This window comes from Sander vitreus, chromosome 3, assembly GCF_031162955.1.
Source record: "Sander vitreus isolate 19-12246 chromosome 3, sanVit1, whole genome shotgun sequence".
NCBI lineage: Eukaryota > Metazoa > Chordata > Actinopteri > Perciformes > Percidae > Sander > Sander vitreus.
In genome coordinates, this window is record NC_135857.1 from 12946757 (window position 1) to 12967488 (window position 20732).

General features: G+C 39.7%; 1 protein-coding gene across 4 annotated transcripts; it reads left to right on the plus strand.

Annotated features, from left to right (window-relative positions):
- Window positions 1-190: 190 nt before the first annotated feature.
- smc4 (structural maintenance of chromosomes 4) lies at window positions 191-20195 on the plus strand. 4 transcript variants are annotated; one of them, XM_078246045.1, is made up of 24 exons: window positions 191-263; window positions 1858-2009; window positions 3021-3211; window positions 3786-3977; window positions 5035-5211; window positions 7049-7213; window positions 7752-7879; window positions 8130-8270; window positions 8774-8924; window positions 10774-10938; window positions 11032-11265; window positions 11440-11625; window positions 11804-11965; window positions 12277-12502; window positions 12669-12745; window positions 13537-13689; window positions 13851-13977; window positions 14266-14455; window positions 15628-15772; window positions 16340-16513; window positions 16865-17047; window positions 18359-18591; window positions 18687-18870; window positions 19918-20195. In XM_078246045.1, the coding sequence occupies exons 2-24, from the start codon at window positions 1868-1870 to the stop codon at window positions 20080-20082; spliced, it is 3891 nt and encodes a 1296-aa protein (XP_078102171.1). In that variant the 5' UTR covers window positions 191-263; window positions 1858-1867; the 3' UTR covers window positions 20083-20195. The 4 variants fall into 4 exon arrangements, with proteins under 4 accessions (XP_078102171.1, XP_078102167.1, XP_078102168.1 ...); XM_078246041.1 differs by lacking the exon at window positions 191-263 and adding an exon at window positions 270-425; XM_078246042.1 differs by lacking the exon at window positions 191-263 and adding an exon at window positions 341-359.
- Window positions 20196-20732: the final 537 nt, after the last annotated feature.

Sequence of the window (20732 nt, forward strand, 5' to 3'; positions counted from 1 at the left end):
GAATCTGAAAATAATCTTACATAATATATAACATTGTAAAACATAAGTTTTGTTACTTTCTGCGTTTTCTCGTCTGACTATTTGTGTCATATGGTTATTGTTTGTGTGGAGCTGGAGTGAGGCGGAGTTGGCTTCGTCCCCTTTTTTGAATTTTGTGTTTTTTTCCCTTGCCCTTTGAACGTACCATGGTGCCTTGCGTCAGTTTGTAACGAATTTGGTTCGACAGCACAGTTTAGGCGCCATTTACAAGTTGGAGTTTTCAGGTAGGAGAGCGACTCGGAATGACACGGGGCAACATTTTGTGGATTATATTTGTCAAATTTTGGATTAACGAATACTTTTTCGAAATCGTGTTTTAGGTCAGAACGGAATACTCTTGACAGACCGTGCATATATTGTGGAAGGTGCATTCAAACATTTTAGCTGTGAGTAAGTTAGCTAATGACTGGGTTCCGTCTATTTGCTGAAGTGCAGAACGTTAACGTTATACTGTTAACGTTAGTTTCAAACCAGACTCAACATTAACAACACGTTAATTTGAGTTTTAACATTAGCTACAGTGGAACACGTAGCTACTGACCAACGCTAACAACACCCTGGAGTTTAACAAGAGTTGATCGCTTGTTTGCTTTGTATTACATTTAACGCAAAATGTGCCTTTTCGTTGACACACACCCCTAACAGTAGCATGTAACGTTAACTTCAACGAAACGTAAGCTAACGGTAATGTTAATGTTGCAGATGGCTGCTAAACCTTGGGCTACAATACCTTTGTCTGGTTAGCGTCAACTAATTTAGCTTTAGTCAACGTTATTCGGGCAAATGCTGTTAAGCAACTCTTTCAATTCCAATAACTTTTGAGTAACGTTAACGTTACCGTGTTGCGTTAACGTTACGTATCCACTACGCAGACATCTCTGCTAGTCAAAGTTAGCCAATAACTTACGTTAGCTTTGCTGCGTTATTTCATATCACATAGTTAGCTAACGTTACAGTTGGTACTTAGCTAGTAAGGTGAAAACAGCGCAGTAACGTGGCAAAGTTAACTCTAACGTTACGTGGTTTTTATATATATATATATATATATATATATATATATATATATATATATATATATCTCACGCTAGCGTTTCTCATGTAACGTTACTTTAGCAGATGTATGGTTACCTGTAGTTATAATGTCGCCGTTACGTAACGTTACATTCGTTAGCTGTGGGGATTAAAGTTAATATTGAGACCTCGTTCAATTTAGCTAGGACGTTGTCTTTGCCATAGGCCAGAGAGCCTGTTTCGCTGCGTATATTCAGTAATAACCATATAACATAGACTAGACTAAGAGCTATGGGGAGAGAATTTAGCTTTTTGCATATGAGCTAAATTTGTTTTCCAGTTAGCGTTACGTTAACAGTTTTCCCATCATTGCAAGGGTCATTAACCGTCCAACTTTGTGACGCGCAAATCAAATGCCGTTACCTCGATGCAGAGGGGTACTAAAACGACTCTGTCACAGGAGGAGGCCATTCATTTTTACTGTTGTTTGGGTTTGGTGTTAGAATAGCATCTAATTTGCTACAATCATGACGCAGACCGACAGCCTTTTTTAATAACTCGCTCTGTTCGGGCCACAAACTAAATTGCTTTTAATGTTGTTACTTTAGATATTGCTATAAAACAACTATGTTTTCATATGAAGAAAAAAACAAAACAAAAAAAACAGATGGGCGGCAGTGGGATCTGACTGGTAATGATTAAAGCCTGACAACGGTAGCTGCGTGTGACCGATTAAAAGTAGAGTTAGGAGATTGACAGGCACAAAAACCACTCATGGATATTTCGTTTTACCAATGACCCCTTCAGATTTCAAATAATGCCATCTAAAACTGCAAAGAGCTCAACTGCCAAGCCAAGAGGGAAAGGGTCGCAGCCTCGGGATGACTCCGAAGACGAGCTGGATGTACCCCCTCAAGAAACCAACTCCAATGGCCAAGAGGAGGTACCGCCGACAACTGGCAAGTAACAAAGGGTGTTTTGGTGTCTGTGAATCTAAATAACTTGTGTTCACTCAATTGCGTTGCGTGTATAGCCGTACTGGTAGTGGCCAATTGCCACAGCTGTGAAGCTCCTTTTTCTTACTTAAATCTCAACACGTAGCTTGCTAGTTAGAATGACTGATCTATTTTTTTTTTCTGAAGTGTCAGTCATCAATAAATGTCTTATGATTTTTGCGATGATTTTGATGTCGTCGAGTGTACTTCTTCCCGGGATCTTCTCAGCAAACGAGGTAATTTATTTCGGATAATGAAGTGTTTATGTAGTAGATCAGAGTGTTTCACGTTATTCTTATAACTTAATAATTTGTAGTTTGTATAATTATACGCGAAACCTAAGATGCACATTGGTATTAAGTGATGTTTGTGTTCTTTAGAACATGTTGAAATGCTTCACTGAGTGTCTGGCTGCAAGAATTTAATTTACAAACACCGACCCCTTAGCTTGTTGTGCTTGCTTGTGTGAGCACAATAGATTTTGGACAGGTCGCTGTGGCTTGGTGTGATGGCAACATAATCGGTTTAACGTTATACATTATTATCACAAAACGAGATTTCCACTGTCTGCGTTTTGACTACAGTTCAGCATGAGTGAAAATGTCACGTTGATGATCGAAATTTGCACTTCAGTTATTTATTATCGACGAAATGAATGTGGCGCATCTACTCTCACGTATCAACGCTTCTCACGGAGAGCGTTTGTATCATAATGTGCGTTTGTTCGTAAGCGGCCATGGTCTCTCTTTTTTTTTTTTTTTTCCTCTTTTGGGTTGGCTCTTGTTTTCAGAACAAAGAAAAATAACGCCTGTCAACTTTCTCTGGAGTCGTTGTTTGACTGCTGTTGTAACTTGCTGCCTGTGTTTTGTTTGTTTTTTTCGCCCCTCTACCCCTCCCCCATGCACCACTGTCCCCCACCTGAAACGACTCGCACAGAGGAATAAAAGTTGTACTTTTTTTTTTCCTGTGCCACAGATCCGTCTCACGGGGAAGCTGCCGAGGCGGTTGATAATCGAAGTTTGGAGGAGATTCTCGGTAGCATCCCTCCACCCCCGCCCCCAGCAATGACCAATGAACCGGGCGCTCCTCGCCTGATGATAACACATTTAGTTAATCGCAATTTTAAATCTTATGCAGGCGAGCAGATTCTGGGGCCTTTTCACAAGGTACAGCCAAACATGGTTACAAATGTCAACTCTGTGTGGGAAATACTTTGTTAATATGTTGTGTTTGGCTCACAGATTTACCATCATATGTAGTGTATATCAAATTTTTTTTCTTCTTTAATGTCATATTATGCAGCTGTACATGCTGCCTTGTGTAGCAGTAGACACTAAAAGTACAACATAATTAATGATACTACATTATAACATTTATTGAGTTAAAAATAATCCTAAAAAAAAGTCACACTCCTCCATTTTGATTTAGTAAGTGTATAATGAAAGGGGTAGTGATATAGTGATGTGCTGACATTTCTCATAAATTATGACTTTCCTTAAACTTTGTCTTTTCACCTTTTTCTTCTCCTCTTGTTGTTCTGCAAATACAAGTATATTAAAGTACATCTTAACTACACCCACTTGGAATACATTCGCTATCATAATCTTACTATGCTTAAATGTTACATAGCTTGTAATGTTATGACATTTACATTATTTGTTTGTGGATGCAGTATATTTTTATATAATTTGATTTTTATTATTTTTAAATTTTTTATCTTCTCTCTCACCCTTCTCTCAGCGCTTTTCGTGCATCATTGGTCCAAATGGGAGTGGGAAGTCCAATGTGATAGATTCAATGCTGTTTGTGTTTGGATACAGAGCACAAAAGATCAGATCGAAAAAGCTCTCAGTACTGATTCACAGCTCTGATAAACATAAGGATGTGCAAAGCTGTACTGTGGAAGTGCATTTTCAAAAGATTATTGATAAGGTATATATATATATATATATCTCTGTCACACAGATGCACATTACACTCACTCTGGCCTCTTCTAAATGTATAATTACACAGTCCGAATTGAAAGTGGTGATTAGAAATATTTCTCTACTGGACATATATTTTTCTTGAATTTTTAAATATATTTTTTCCTCAGTGCTCATGAGATATAATTGCTACTGACAAAGATCACACTAGTGACTAAAGACAGACTCAAAGCAGTCATGAAAGTTACAACTAACTCCCACACATACCATAGTCAATTCATAATGTGCTAGAATTAATACCACTATTTTTGAACAAATTTTAAATGTGCCATTTAGTGACTAGGCTCTACTCATTTGATTGTACTGTAAAAAGTCCATAAAAGTGGTGTTTTAATTGAGAGACAAATGTATTGTTTTGCATTAGTTCAGAAATTACTCTGACAACTGAATGTAGTTAAAGAATTTGGAGTTAAACATGTTTCTGTGTTTGATCTGTCACAGGGGGTGTGAGTTTTGCCTTGACCATTGTTAAATATTTCTATTTTCTTTCTGTAAGGTCCAGGAGTTCACAGTAAATTAAAATCTAGTTGTTAAACTAATGTCGGCCTTACAATCTGCCATTTCTGAAACATTTCTTTTTCTTTTCTTTTTTAAGAAGTGGTGTAGACAATTTAGATTATTAGAATGGTTTTTAAAAATGAATACATGCTTAGGCCAATTGCCTACTTTTTTTACAATGCATTTATAATCTCATCTTGTCTAACATGTTTTTTTGTTTTTTTAATTGTGTAAATTTAACATGATAGAATACACATATTACACTGTAATATTGATATGGTTTATTTACATGTTAGTGTAGCTGGCCTAGATCTGTTGTGTGCTTTTTAAACGGTCCTTTTTCTTAATTGTTTTAAATGTGCAGATTTTTACTCTAACCACTCCCAGTGGATTTGTCAGTATTGTGAGTATTATCATTTGATGTGTAGAGCTGTTTTAGAGTTTCTCCTGAACTGTTCTGCACTAAGCTGCTCTGTGTCTTCTGCCCCTCCCCCCCTCTGAGCCAGGAAGGAGATGACTACGAAGTCATCCCCAACAGCAAGTTCTATGTTGCCAGGACTGCCAACAAAGACAATTCCTCAGCCTACCATATCAATGCCAAGAAAGCCACATTCAAAGAAGTGGGGGCTTTACTCCGAAGCCATGGTATTGACCTAGACCACAACAGATTTCTGATCTTACAGGTAATTGTAATTTTTTGATGTAATTTCCTTTTCCATTTCTAACCCTTTTTTAATCCCTGCTGTGGCCGTCACATTCTGTCAGAGATTTCCTGCTCTTCGCTCTCTGCCCATTTCCCAGTCCTCTTGAGTCAAATGTTTCATGGCCTCCTTAAAGCCATGCCTGTCTGTGGGAATAACCTGTTGCACTGGAATTGGAAAAAAGGAGAGGATATGCCCTCTGCCAGCCCTTAGACTGCTATAGCAGCGCATCATGGTTTGAAACAATGTGGAAAAGGTGCGAACCATTATTTGCTGCTTTAGAATTTTAAGGAAAAAAATACAATTTTACCCATACACGGACCTGGATGTGAGTGGCTGTAGTTGAGTAACAAACTCAGACTTTGTAGTGAGAAACTTGGTTTTATGGGGTTGACCCTCCAGTGGGGACAGGTTGACCTCCCTTCCCCTCCCTTTCCCATGTACCTGCCACGCTTTAGCAGCACGTAAATATTGGCGTGTGAGAATAGACCCCAACCCCAATATTGGCAGTGCTGCTTCAGGGTGGCTGGATCAAACACCCTCCATAACCATGGCTTTAATATTGGTTCAACATTTTGTTCCTTTTTACCTCCACTGTGAATGTAATGCATCTTTTATATTTTTAAATATTTTTTTCCTGTATGATTTTTTATTTTTTTATTCTACTTTCTTTTCTTTTAGCATTGTGTTCCACAGAGTTTGCACCGGTTCACTAGTTACACTACCCATTCTGATTGTATTGCATGTGTACCCTACCCATTATTATGGATTCACCCATGGCTTTATGGGGTAATGACACAGGTCAGAGCAAAACAAAATGGCTGATTGTGTGTGTGTGTGAGAGAGAGAGAGTGTGTGTGTGTGTGAGAGAGAGTTTGTTTGTTTGTGTGTGTGTGAGAGAGCGAGAGTTTGTGTGTGTGTGATGGCTGTATGGGAAGAGGCTTTAGCTTTTCTCCAAGGTCACATTTCCAGGCTTCTAGCTAAGGGGAAGCTGTCTATTTTGTGCATCGGTTAGAGCAGAGGATGATGTGGGATCTCCCCTACCTCTACTGGCTTCTCCTTTCATACATTCAACTCATATATGAGCTGCCTTTTGTCCCAACATATAAATGAAACATACATTGGGACTTAGATCTATATCTGTAGTTAATTTGTGTTTAACATGACATTTATTTTGTAGGAATATTGTTACTCGCCTACCTCCAAAAAAATAAATAAATAAAAATGTTCAGACAAATACAAATTATACTGGAGCGTTCTAACTTGGGGCCAAGTAGTAGTCTTTAAACTTTACATAATCAAAGCATCAAAAGCATTTGTTTTTAATCACGTTCATTTTGATAATTATCATTTTAAGACAAGCTGTGTAATGGCCAGTGATTGTTGGTGGGGTAGTGACTTCAAGTGTTCTGAAGTCTGTTTAACATGTCTGTGATAACACTATCCTCTCAATCATATCTATTATTTTTGAAGAATGAGTGCAGTATTTTAATTCATTCTGTTTTTTTGTTTAGAATTGATTTAACTGTTTGTTTAGTGTGACACTGGTGGTTATTCTTACATTCTCTGAGTGGGAAAAGCCATTAGGTTCTCAAAGGGAACCTCTAGAAATATTTTTTTGGACATGACTGTGTGTGTGTAGCAGATCAGCTTTATTTTTATGTTCAGAGTGATGAATTCAATTGACTACATAGCTTAAGTAGTTTTAACTTAGTAGTATTTTTTTATTTTAATTATAAGTGTTTATGACAACTTTTAGCTCTATGTTTTCAGTGAATGATTGCATGCATGTCCATGTGTTGTTCTGGACTGCACTTAGGGTGAGGTGGAGCAGATTGCCATGATGAAGCCTAAAGGCCAAACAGAGCATGATGAGGGCATGCTGGAGTACATGGAGGACATTATAGGCTCCTGCCGCCTCAAGGAGCCCATCCTAACCCTGGCCCGCCGCATTGAGCTACTCAATGAGCAGAGGGGAGAGAAGGTGACATACACTTATACACTTTCTGCTCATATAGTCGTAAGCTAACCAACTTTCCTTCCTGTGTCCTGACTTCATTTGCTGAGCATTTATACAGTAGAGGTTAGAGTTTGAAGAGGCTTTTTTTTTGTATGTGCAATGCATGTGTTTGGCAGCTTTTGACGCACATATCTGAGGTGAAAATAATACATTTTTATAGTTGTATAACTGTAAGGTATGTAAGATAAGTTGGTACCTGGCTGGGCCAACTGCGCAGACATGATTCAGGGTTTTTCATAGAAAACTATTTGTTCACACATTTACTTACTGAAGATTTCTTTTCTTTTTTATTATTTTTATTTTTTATTTTATTGTCCTATGTAAGCAAGATGATTCTGGAGGGATTATAAACAATGTATTCCATTGTAGCTTTTAATTAAAATGTTTACGTTGCACAGAATAATGTAAATGCTATAAAACATTTATTTTAACATGTCACTAATGCATATAGTTTATGTCTAGAAATGTTATTAACGTTACTGCAATATGTTCACTGCCCTAGCTAAACCGAGTAAAGCTAGTGGAAAAGGAGAAGAATGCTTTGGAGGGAGAAAAGAACAAAGCTGTGCAGTTCCTCACCCTGGAGAATGACATCTTCAAGCACAAGAGTCAGCTCTGGCAATATTATGTGTGAGTGCACCAGCACCATCTCTCCGGTCTGTATAAGACAAACCATATAATCTCATTACATTACAATGTAGACAGAACAGTAGCATAGAAAAGAGAAAATCCATTGAATGCATTGCAATGTTATACTCTGTATTTCTAAACAGGTGCAGCGTGACCCTTCTCTAGTGTCAGATGCCAATATCTTTGTTTTATGTTTAAAACATTAAGTTTTACCTCACACTGTTTTTTCCTGATATCTTGTTGCCATTAGTCATGATCTGCAGAAGCGTGTGGTTGATAAAGGACAGGAGAAGCAGAAGATCTTGGAGGACACCAAGGAACTCACTGAGAAAAATGAAAAGATATCACAGGAGACAGAGAAAATGAACCAAGAGCTCAAAAATGTGGAGAAGTAAGGCACTTTTTGTTTTTTGTCTCCCCCCCCCCCCCCCCCCTAACTAACTAATGTAACGTGCTTAGGTTACAAATGTTTTTAGAAGGTTACTAGTTTTTCTACTCAATTTTGTGGTTGTCAGTGCCTCTTTTGCCCTAAACTGATTTTTATTTAGAGGCAAAATTCCAGTTCAGGTCTAGGAAAGTACAACTGTAATTTATATGTACTAAAATTTGATAGTTCCACAAATGTTTGCCAAAAAGTATAGAAAAGTGTTGTTCCCTTGCAAAAAATAAAACGGTATAAACTTGATGTTGTTCTAACCAGCCAGAAATGTGCTTTGATAGATTATTTTTTTAAACTGACAAAACTAGCCGAGCTTTACTATGAAGAGTTTACTGTGTTGGGCCTATTACTATTTGTGATGTACATGTTGTTTTGCATATTTTTTGTATTCTGTTCAGTTGATATTTCCATGATTGACTTGAGTGTACTCAGTAAAAATGCGGTTCTTTCACCAGAAAACAAAATAAGCTCAGCAAGTACATTGAGACACAGAAGGAGAAGTTCACCCAGCTGGACCTGCAGGATGTTGAAGTACGTGAGAAGATTAAACACTCCAAGAGCAAGAACAAGAAACTGCAGAAGCAACTGGAAAAGGACAAAGAAAAGGTGTGTAGGCCTTCAAATTGTGGTCCACTATTACACACCATTGAATTACTTTATTTAACTTGGTGTTTGCTACTCTGCAGTAGTTGTGATTATTTCACTCCCACACTATCACAGTAGGCATTCTCACAGTGTTTAGAGGCACACAGGTCACATCATTTGTCAGAACATTATTGTAGCCATTTTCCCAAAAATGTGCAATCTATATCCATTAACAAATACAGGGTTGCACTAAGTCAAGACAAGCTAGCACCAGTGTTACTCTGTTTATTTTGTCCCGTGGCCAAGAAAGAAACATGGGCACTAAAAATACAATTTCCGTTGCTTATAAAAAACACAAGGGTTGTTGTTTTGAGGGCTAGGGAAAAAGACATTTGTCAAGGCCTTAAAGAAACCTAAATGAATTGCCGAGTTCAAGAACATTTTTAATGCTTATATGTTAAATTTGAATCAAATTTACTAGAATCCCTCATTTCACAGGTTCCTGTTTTACAGTTGTCAACACAACACGGCACTGTTTCTGTTTTTTAAGTATGGCTCATTTTATTATGTTTATGTTATTGCTACATCTGATACATATCCTAGAGATACATTTTGTGAAAATTTAAATAATATAAATTTGTGTCAAAAATGTAACCGTTAGTGTAGCTTTATAAACAAAAGGCCTGGCTGCTGGAAGAGTTGTAGTTTCCAAAGAAATGTAACTTGACATCATTCTGCATGATGGCTACAGCGACACAAAGCAAGACTAAGTAGAGTGAAATTGGCGTTCATACAAAAAAATGTGAATATTGCTAACAGATATTGGTCTTGGACATGATGCCCTATGTGACCAGAAATAATAGAATAGTCTCAGTTGCAAAAGTCTGTATAGTTTTTGGTTCAATTTTTCATTTATTTTTTTGTTACCTTGGGCAATGAGAAATCCGTGTATATCTTCTAGATGAATTGACATTATGCTTACAAAAAATAAATCCTGTATACAATTGTAAATCAAATTTAATGGCAGGAAGGTCTAGTTTTTTCAAAAACTATCCACTAGGGGGCTGTGAAGTAACACACAAGTTGATGTTAGTGTGTGCCTATTGATAGACCTCATGCTCTGTTTCACTATTAATGATGTTCCTGTTTCTTAGACTAATGTTTCTCTAACTTGCACACTTACTGAAACATTTTTCACACAAAAGTAGAGATGAACGTTTCCTCGTAACTGTAGGTATAGCTTCTCATCTCCCTCTCTGCTCTAAAACTCTATCTGTTCCACCTACAATGGCTGTGCTCTGGAAACGTGTTGGTCAGAGGGGGGGCTGGGCAGAGGCAGGCAGACCTCTGGGGAGCAGTGTTCTGCTGTGTGGTAGTCAACTATGGCCTGGCTTGTGTAACACTCCCAGCAGCCACATTCACATTTCACCCGCAGTTAACCCTACAAAACATAGACTATACACACACACACCACTCCTTGCCTTGTTTCAGCCCTGCCAAGCGGGAGACTGTTGTGCCAGTCTTAACCAGGGCTTGCTCAGTGCTGAATGTGTGTTTAGAGTTGATTACAGTTGTGTGTTTTGGCCTGCTTCTGAATGTGTAGTACAGTTGCCCGTAACTGACACTGGCAGAAAGCTCATTCAATTAATTTACTTTATACCTCTTGTCTCCTGAAGTCTTCACTGATCCCTTAATCTCATCATCTAATGTAAGAGGTAAAGGGCTATTACTCTGTGGTTGGTTGAGGTGTGTATTGATGAATTTTGTCCTCAAGTTGAACCTAGACAAGTGTAGCCACTGTTGCTTAGAATCCAGACTCGGACACATCTCATCTGTTTTTGTATGTTCTCCTGTCTGGCTCATCTTTCAGCTGGAGGAAGTGCGCGGTGTACCAGCCAGCAGTGAAAAGGCCATCTCTGAGGCAACAGCTTGCAAGGAAGAGCTGGAGAAGCAGAAGGTGAAAGAAGAGAAAAAACTTGAGGAGGTGATGGAGAGTCTGAAGGAAGAGACCAGTGGCTTGCAGCAGGACAAAGAGGTGTGTGTATAAATCTTGGTGGTTTTTTTGCATTGTTTTCTGTAAAGTCTCTTTGTCTTCCAACCTTACCTCTCCTCTTTTTGTATTCTCCAGACCAAAGAGAAAGAGCTGATGGAGCTCAGCAAGGCTGTAAATGAGACCCGTTCTCGTATGGACCTGGCTCAGTCGGAGCTTGACATCTACCTTAGCCGCCACAACACAGCTCTGACACAGCTCAACACGGCCAAGCAGACACTTCAGACAACCTCTGACACGCTGCGTGAGCGCCGTGCCGCCATCAAAGACCTGGAAGTCAAAATACCCCAGAAAGAACAGGAGCTCAAAAAGGTAAAGCCAACATCAATCTTGTTGTGTAGATGGCTTTTTGTTTAGGCAGCATTTACACGTGACGTATTGTGTTGAAACCATTACACATCCAGCTGTGCAAACTACATCTGCTGACAATTTCTGTCCAGCGGATGGCGTAACCTGTGTAAGCTTCTCCTCTCCTTTTCTCTGCAGGACGAGGGAGCATTGGAGCAGCTGATGAAGATGGATAATGAGACTAGGGAAGTGGTGAGGGAAATAAGGCAGAAGGTGGATGAAGCCAAAAGCTCTCTGTCCTCTAACCGCAGTCGAGGAAGGGTCCTGGATGCTCTCATGCAGCAGAAGAAGAGTGGCAGAATCCCTGGCATCTTTGGAAGATTGGTAAAACGCTGTCATAACAAATTAATATAGAGTTACACAGCAACAATATCATTTATGGTCATCATCTAGCTACTGTGATCACAACTTGAGTCTCATCATTGCTATATTAACATCAACCCCGCTTTACCAATTTATTTCATTGTATTTGTATTGTACAAATTATTATTTGTGCTTGTAGGGAGACCTTGGAGCCATAGATGAGAAGTATGATGTGGCCATTTCCTCTAGTTGTGGCGCTCTGGACAACATTGTGGTAGATACCATTGACACAGCTCAGAAATGTGTCATGTTCCTCAAAGAACAGAACATTGGGTTCGCGACCTTCATTGGTCTTGAAAAGGTAAAGATCATTACACTTCCGGACCCTCAATCAACATTTTATTTGTCTCTTTAAGGATAGATTGGTTTAGCTTGTCTGTGAAATATCATACATGCTACACTCTAAGTACTGACTTCAGTAGCTGGTCAAGACAGTAGAGAAATTACAGTACAGAAATTATATTATTTTGTTGCTGGCATCGTTTCTGGAAAAGACGTACATTTACTAAACTTTAAAACTATGTTGAGCTACTCCGATGGATAAGGAGATTAACACAAATGATCTCCTTATCTTGCTCCGCCTTCTCATTCCTCCTAACTTCCTTTGCTCAGATGAAGGTTTGGGAGAGGAACATGGCTCCCATTCGCACTCCAGAGGACAGCCCTCGTCTCTTTGACATGGTACGTGTGAAAGATGAGAGTGTGCGACCAGCTTTCTACTTCGCCCTAAGGGACACTCTGGTGGCCCAGGACATGGAGCAGGCCACAAGGATGGCCTTCCAGAAAGACAAGCGCTGGAGAGTGGTCACCCTGAAGGGACAGATCATTGAGATGGCTGGTGGGTGGCCCACTTTTTCTGTCATAACTTTACCTCGCTAATCTTTTTCCTCGAGCTTGCATACGTATGGCTCTCTCAGTGAAGATAATGCATTCTGTTTTTATAAACCAGATTTTAATTTAATTTGTTTTATAAACCTCCCTGTGGTCTGGTATGTGCTTCACAGGAACCATGACTGGAGGAGGAAGAGCATTGAAGGGTAGGATGGGCTCCTCTATTGGCACTGAGGTCTCCCAGGAGGAGGTGAGTGGTTTTCAGACGTCTTAGAGTAGGAAATTGGTCCTAACTGGCATGACTTTTAAAGCGATACATATTTGGTGCTACTTTTAACTCCACTTTGTCTAGAAAGGAAAAAAGTTTTAAATAAAATGTTTAGTATTCCATTTAAAATAATGCCACTCTTTTTCATAGAAATGTATTAGATTCAAACTTCTTGTTACTCATTTTGTAACATGTAACATGGCTACCTTTATACTGTGCCTGCTTCGCAGAAATGGCAAAATCCGGACCATGAGAACAAATTGTGCAAATGCATTGCTTAATGTAATATCTATACCAAGGCATGCTCACATTTAACAGGACTTCTTATACAGTAACAACATAACAATTAGGCATGTCTAAGCACCACAACATGCAATACGAGAACTCAAAAAGCAGATTAAATTTAATATTTTTATGCAAATTGTAAATTTCATCCTTCCTTAGAACTAGCTTTTAAAACAAGTGACACTATTTTCTGTATTTAGTGTATTGTATCGTTAAGATATAATTACAATTAAGTTCTAAGTATTGCAGAACTGTGACGTTATTCACTCTCAAAGGAGACCTTATACTTCTTACTTTAAATGGGTAATGCAAGCTTCAGAAATGACTCCTAATTCCTGCTGTAAGATAGTAGTATTGAAGTTTTACCTAAAGCACATTTCCCAGAAGTAATTCTGAGATGCTGGATGAAAATGGACCCTGCCATCACATAATCACCACATAAGGCCATTCGTGTATGAGAAGTGATTATCATCATGTGTTTTCTGCAGCTTGACCGAATGGAGAGCAAGCTGAATGAGAAAGTGTCGAAGCTGCAGGGCTGCCAAGAGAAAAGGCTGCAGCTAGAGGAGAACATCCAGCGCCTGCGACCAGAGCTCCGAGATATGAAGAACACCCTGGAAAAATACACCAACAGCATGGCTGTACGGCAAATGCAAATATTCATTTTGAATCACTGTGTTTGTGTCTCACTCATTTGGTGTATTTATGATCTAAATATGAACCCCCTACTATTTCTAGCCAACCAAAAAATGTGACCGTATTAACTGTGTGACTGAGTATTTTCCTGCTTTCCTTACTTCAGAGTCTAGCTGATCAGGAGGCTCACTTGAAACTTCAGATCAAGGAACTGGAGGCCAATGTGCTGGCTGCTGCCCCAGACAAGGCCAAACAGAAACAGATGGAGAAGAGCCTGGATGCCTTCAAGAAAGGTATGGTCCTTCTGTAAAGAGAAATGTTATCAAGTTAATGTTTGATCTCATGTTAGACCTTATGGAAAATAATGACACTCCACATAATCACATGGTGTCCAAATGGTCATATTGAGTTATTGTTTTTAGTTTTAATGAGTATGTTTACATGCCAGTTTAATTCATGAGACTGTCTCTCCCCCCGTTTAATCCCTCTAAATATATATCATCACATTGAATGTCCAAAATGAATATTCTCCTTCTCTCTTATTCCTTTCTCCCTGTTCTGTCTCTTCATAACTCTTTCAGACTATGATGCTGCGTCCAGTAAGGCTGGCAAGGTGGAAAATGAGGTGAAAAGGCTCCACAACCTGATTGTAGACATCAATAGCCACAAGCTTAAGGCCCAGCAGGACAAGCTTGACAAGATTAACAAGGAACTAGATGACTGCTCCTCCACCATAACCAAGGCCAAAGTGGCCATAAAGACTGCTGACCGGTGAGGAAATAATGCCTGTTTTACGCTCTGTATTTATATCTTTGCATTGTTCACACACTCATACTTTGTTTAAAGTCAGTGTATTTGTTGGTAAAGTGTATGGTTTAACTGTATATGAATGTCTTAGTGTGAAACTGTCCTAAAGTCACAAAATGATAGTGTTCTGAGTGTTTATTGAAGTCCGCTTATCAGAGTCAGCAAGGAAGTAACTCTATTGTTATGCTTAATACTTAAGGAAACCAATATTTGTGTTGGGTCTGTGTATCACATATAAGTAGCATTAGCTTACAGGAACGCTGACTGAACTCCTCTTCTTCCTATTGTTGTCATTGTTTCTCTGAGTTAATCAATGTTGTGGCTGTAGCAACTAAAAAAGGCATTGAGTTATTAGTATCTATATATATATATATATATCTATATAGCTGGAACATTTGGATTGATGGTGTGGGCAGCCTAGCAGTCTGATGTAGCAAGACGACACTGGTAGCAGCATTTGACATGTTTTGTTCGGCTTCCAGCTGATTAAGAACAAGGTGTAGCTTATAAACTGAGGTCTTCTTCCTTGATGTCAAATTCCGACTTTATGTATTTGAGCTGGGCAATATATCGATATTATATTGATATTGTGATATGAGACTAGATATCGTCTTAGATTTTGGATATCGTAATATGTGTATAAGTGTTGTCTTTTCCTGGTTTTAAAGGCTGCATTACAGTAAAGTGATGTCATTTTCTGAACTTGAATTTTTTTTTTTTTTTTAAGATTATTTTTTGGCCATTTTCAGCCTTTATTTTGATAGGACAGCAGAAGACATGAAAGGGGGGAGAGAGGGGGGGGGAATGACATGCAGCAAAGGGCCGCAGGTCGGAGTCGAACCCGGGCCCGCTGCGTCGAGGAGTAAACCTCTATATATGGGCACCCGCTCTACCAACTGAGCTATCGGGGCGCCCGTCTCTCCATATCACCCAGCCCTAATTTGAACTCACAGTGAGGAGGAGGAGGAGGAAATGGCTGCAGATGTTTCTTTTGTATATGTATGGTTGCAACTTCAGCAGTCCCTCAATAACAATTTTGTTTTGCAAGGCTAAACCTGACATATACATATATTAACCACTACCACTCTGGCAGAATGTAATATCTGTGTCTTTTGCTCTCTGTGTCACCTCTGCAGCAACCTGAAGAAGTGTGAGGAGAGTGTGAAGCGTGTGCAGGGTGAGCTGGAGGACATTGAGAAGTCATTGGCTGAGCTCACCGAACAACTGAAGAAACTGGAAGACGAGGCCGGCGAGGTCATGAAGGCCTGTCAGGAGGCTGAGGTTGGCACTCTTTAGTGTCTTTGTTTGTTTTCTACAGATTTTCACAGAGAAATGCCCTGATATGTTATACCAATATATCCAAAAGTAGAAGTTTCCTTCTCTAAGAAACATTCAGTGGTTTATTGTAAACCTGGTCTTCTTGCCATGTCCATAGCCAGGACTGCATCTTGTAATTTGAAAATAAAGAGAAAAGTTGATTACAATTCCCACAAATGAATGAGAAATACAATAAACTGTTAAAATATAGTTTTGAAATAAGATTTATTTATTTTTTACACTTTTAATCAAAATAAACACTTAATAAATTCCACAAATCCTATTTACATCTTATCAAAGTGTTTCAAAGGTGTTGCTGTCCAGCTTTGCATGTGGGTGTAATTGATCATTGAGGACCATTGTGGACCATTTGTGGGTTTAGTAAAATATGTCTACTATCTCTCGTTGAATTGATACTTAAGACCAACTGTACTTTTTTTTTTTGCTCTGTGTGTAGAATAACCACGTCTAAATGAATTTTTAACACTGGAATAAGCTGAGTACCACTGTTTTTTTTTCCTTGTCCTCCAGGCGGCACTTCCTGAGGTGCAGGAGCAGTATCAGGGGGTGTTGAAGGAGATTAAGGTCCTGCAGCAGCAGGAGCACGCCATGCAGGAGGAGTCCCTCAGCGTCCGGCTACGCATTGAACAGATCGAGACCACCATCACCGACTACAACAGCAAGATCAAACACTGGCAGAAAGAGGTGGCTGAGCGTGTGAATTCAAGCACAACTTGGGTTTTATTTTTGTAATTTAGGTCGTAGGTTTCATTGGTAATAACATTATACTCACCAAAGTAGTAGTTGAGAACTGGGAGCTCAGCTGCGTTACTGAACAGTGTTTAATGGTAAAATGTTCAGAATTTCAATAATGTCCTTTTTGTTTTTCTAAATGAAGGCTGGTATTTAACCAGCATTTTTTAAAGTTATTGTTTTAAATTACAGATGGTTCTGTTCACATTGATGATTCATAGCAAATGTTGTGAGGGAATGAGTTCTAATTTTGACTGTTGTGTCTTTTACGGAGTGTTAATTCATCTTGTTTATATTCTTCAGGCCACCAAGCTATCACTTCATACCATTGAGGGCAATCCAGCAGAGGAACTTCCTGTTCTTACTTCTACTGAACTTGAAGAAATTGCCAGCCCTAACGTCATTATCAACCAGATCTCAACGTTGGAGACCAAGTGTGCTCAGATGAAGCCCAACCTCGGGGCCATTGCTGAGTATAAGAAGAAGGTATGCACGAATATGAACATCTAACCCTAGCAGGGGTTCACAAATGTCATGGTTATTGAATCCCGAGTGGTTGTATTTCTTCAGTTTACAGCAAACGCACAATAAGAGGCAAATTTAAAATTGTGATTGAAAGAAATTTCTTGAGTTTAAGGCTCTTAAATCTGTAGTGCGTAGTTTGCCTCCCGCATGAGGAATTAAAGTAAAGACAACAATTCTGTCAGTGCGGTCACATGATGCAAGCCTTCTGTGAATGCGCTTGAGTTTCTGCGTGCGAAAGTCGCCGGGCAACACCAATTTCTCAACATAGCCAAACTGAGAAATACAGAGAGTGTTTTGTTAAGCTGATAGTCTTAAAGCAACACCAAAGATTCCTTTGTACCTTTTTAAAACAATGTTTCCAAAATTGTTAAAGTGGTTCATCAACTCGTGACAGGGTGAACGGCACTTCTGCATTGTCTTTACGGCCCTCTATCGGCTATAACCGCACTATGCAAGTTTGCCAGATTGAGTAGCGGATCTGTAGTTGGAATGAGACGTAAGAAAATTACGACCGCAGTAATGGACAACCTGTAGGGGGACCGAAAAGTACTTTGGTGTTGCTTTAATTAGCTTTATATCAACTCATTTGGCAATCGCTTGAATGTAATGGACGTTCATTATTCTAAAAAAAAAAGTTACGCACTAAAGCTTTAACGGTCACATTGCATGAACATTTCACTTTATGAGGTTTTTTTAACATTGTTTGTCCCCCCCAGCCTGCCTATGGTCCCCCAGTGGCTAGAAATGGTGATAGGTGTAAACCAAGCTCTGGTATCCTGCTCTGCCTTTGAGAAAATGAAAGCTCAGATGGGCCGATCTGGAATCTCCTCCTTATGACATATTACCTCCCCTTTCTCTGCTTTGCCCGCCCAGGAGGGAGGGAGGGAGGGAGGGGGAGAGAGAGAGGGAGAGGGAGACTTGAAAACAAGTGAAGCATGGCAGTTGGTCAAGGCCACACTCTCCACCTTGCCCCCCCTCTCTCCTCCTCAATAGCATTTAAAGCTACAGACAGAAATGGCACATCCTAAGTAAAGCTCATTGTGGGACTGGCTCTAGTGGCTGTAACTCTGCACCTTTTTTATATAAAAGAGACTTCAGATACAGTATTAAAGGACCACTAAGGCCTATATAAAAGCATCCAAATAGCAGCATGTCATAGGACCTTTAACTGAGAGTAAAAGTGAGAGGTGGTGAAAAAATAATTATGGAATCCTGTGAAGGATTTATGAAAAAGGAAAGCCATTTTCAACGTGTCGCCGTGTGTGTTTTCAGGAGGAGCTGTACCTGCAGCGCGTGGCCCAGCTGGACGAGATCACTAACCAGAGGGACCAATTCAAACGTGGCTACGAGGACCTGCGCAAACAGCGCCTCAACGAGTTCATGACCGGATTCAACATGATCACAAACAAGCTGAAGGAAAACTACCAGATGCTCACACTGGGTGGCGATGCAGAGTTGGAGCTCGTGGACAGTTTAGATCCCTTCTCTGAGGGAATCATGTTCAGGTAGGAGGAGGAAAACAAAGTACCAAAGGCACATTTAGTCGCTACAAATCCTGTCCTCCTGTTTGAGCTCTGATTTGTGGTCTCTCTCTCTCTAGTGTGCGTCCACCAAAGAAGAGCTGGAAAAAGATCTTCAACCTGTCAGGGGGGGAAAAGACCCTGAGCTCCTTGGCTCTGGTGTTTGCTCTGCACCACTACAAACCCACACCGCTCTACTTCATGGACGAGATAGACGCCGCTCTCGATTTTAAGAACGTCTCCATTGTGGCCTGTTACATTTATGTGAGTATGGACCTGTGTGTTGGGCGCTGAGACAAGCTGCGTGGTGAAGTGGTGGCTTAGGAATGTGTTGTGATACCCAACTCAGGGAGGTGCTGATTATTAAGGAATTAAACATTTTAGCCAGTTAATCTGGAACTAATCAGTGCTGTTGGTTAACACTGGAGAGTTCAGACAAATCATTTGTTTTTTAGAGTACTAAACCTTTAACCGTTTCCATTATTATTATTAATAATAATATATTTATTTATTATAAGTAACCCAACGAGCAGATACAGAACACACACACGGCGCCGAGTGGGGCTCTCTGATGCTCGTGGCTGGCTCGGAGCCCTGCCGCTGGAGGAGATGGGCCGGCGAGGACCGGTTCAACGGCTTGGTCAGCGACATGAACTCGTAGCGGCCGTTGGCGCTTCCGAGCACCGGGCTTCCACCGCTGCAAACGGGGTTTTTAAGCTTTAGGAGAAGGCATTTTATCTGTTAATCCTACCAACGTAGACACTTAGGCGTTATATAGTTGACCCGCAGTGGTGAATTGTCTGCAGCTCTCATCTCAGCTGAGACAAAATAGATGTGCCATTTCAAAAATCTTTCATTTATTGTCACAAATATGTTTTCAAAAGCATCACTTTCCATCAAATTTTATGTGATATTTCCAGTAGGCAGCAAACTGCAAGCAGACCCACTGGCTACGATCCAGACACAAACGAGCAGGCTTATGGGCCGTGACTTATTGACTGGCGTAATAGTCTCACGACAACAAATCGATAATTACAGTCGTTGCCAACTTTTTAATCGATTCGTTGTTGCAGCCTTAGTACTGATCTAATTTTTTTCTTTGTCTTTACTTTGTAAAGTGCCTTTGAGTACCTTTTTTTTTTTTTAAAGCGATATATAAAAAATAAATGTATTTCTGTACGCTTTTGGGTAAATGTACACTTAATTCTTCAGTTTACAATTTGACAGCCCCTCTGCAGCAGTTATATAATAACTCGATTAGGAAGAAAATGTAAAATCTGTTTGGATCAGTCATTTTTCATCTCTGTGCAGGAGCAAACAAAGAACGCTCAGTTCATCATCATCTCCCTGAGGAACAACATGTTTGAGATCGCCGATCGTCTCATCGGCATCTACAAAACCCACAACACCACCAAGAGTGTGGGAATCAACCCCAAGACCATCGTGTTTAAAGAGCACGATGCCATCACTGCTTAAACCTCCGAGGGCTAGCTTTGGGCCTTTCCTTTCCCTTCTCTACACGTGTACATATTTGTAATGTCTTTTTATTCTATCCTTTTACGATTAAATGCTGCTATTTTTTATTACTATCTGAAACAAATGTTTTCTGGCAAGATCTGTTTCTCCTTTTACACTCATGAACATAACCATACAACTTTGTGAATATATTTTGTTAACGAAGTATTTAAGGTGTCTGTCAACACTTTTGGTTGAATTGTTAAAGTTTCAGTCAGGGCCCAAATGATTGATCATGGGGATAGGGATGATACCGATGTTTACAATAACAATTTAGCTGTGCCAATGTTTTGTTGGTGTTAATTATTCCCCCTTTTGTGACAGGGAAATAAAATGATTAAAAAAAAAAGTCATTCATCCCTTATCATAAAATCAGCACAAATTCAAACTTTTCTTAAACATTTTGTGAAATAAACATGAAAGCCATTACACAAGCAATAAAATGTCCATCTCCTTTGACTGGAACACTGCTTTTATCAATTAAAATCCTACCGTCAGGCCAAAAATACTCAAAGGGCTAGCATCCAAACTCCATATATCAAAAACTGATGGCAGGGATGCCACATGCCAGCAGCTTGTGTGTGTGTGGCAACAAAACGAGTATCGGCCGA

Bases quoted from the DNA above. Each gene is read 5' to 3' on its own strand.
- smc4 (XM_078246045.1), top strand. From the start codon at position 1,868: ATGCCATCTAAAACTGCAAAGAGCTCAACTGCCAAGCCAAGAGGGAAA. The intron at 3,212-3,785 runs GTACAGCCAAAC...CCCTTCTCTCAG, and splicing joins TTCTGGGGCCTTTTCACAAG to CGCTTTTCGTGCATCATTGG. The intron at 8,925-10,773 runs GTGTGTAGGCCT...CTCATCTTTCAG, and splicing joins TGGAAAAGGACAAAGAAAAG to CTGGAGGAAGTGCGCGGTGT.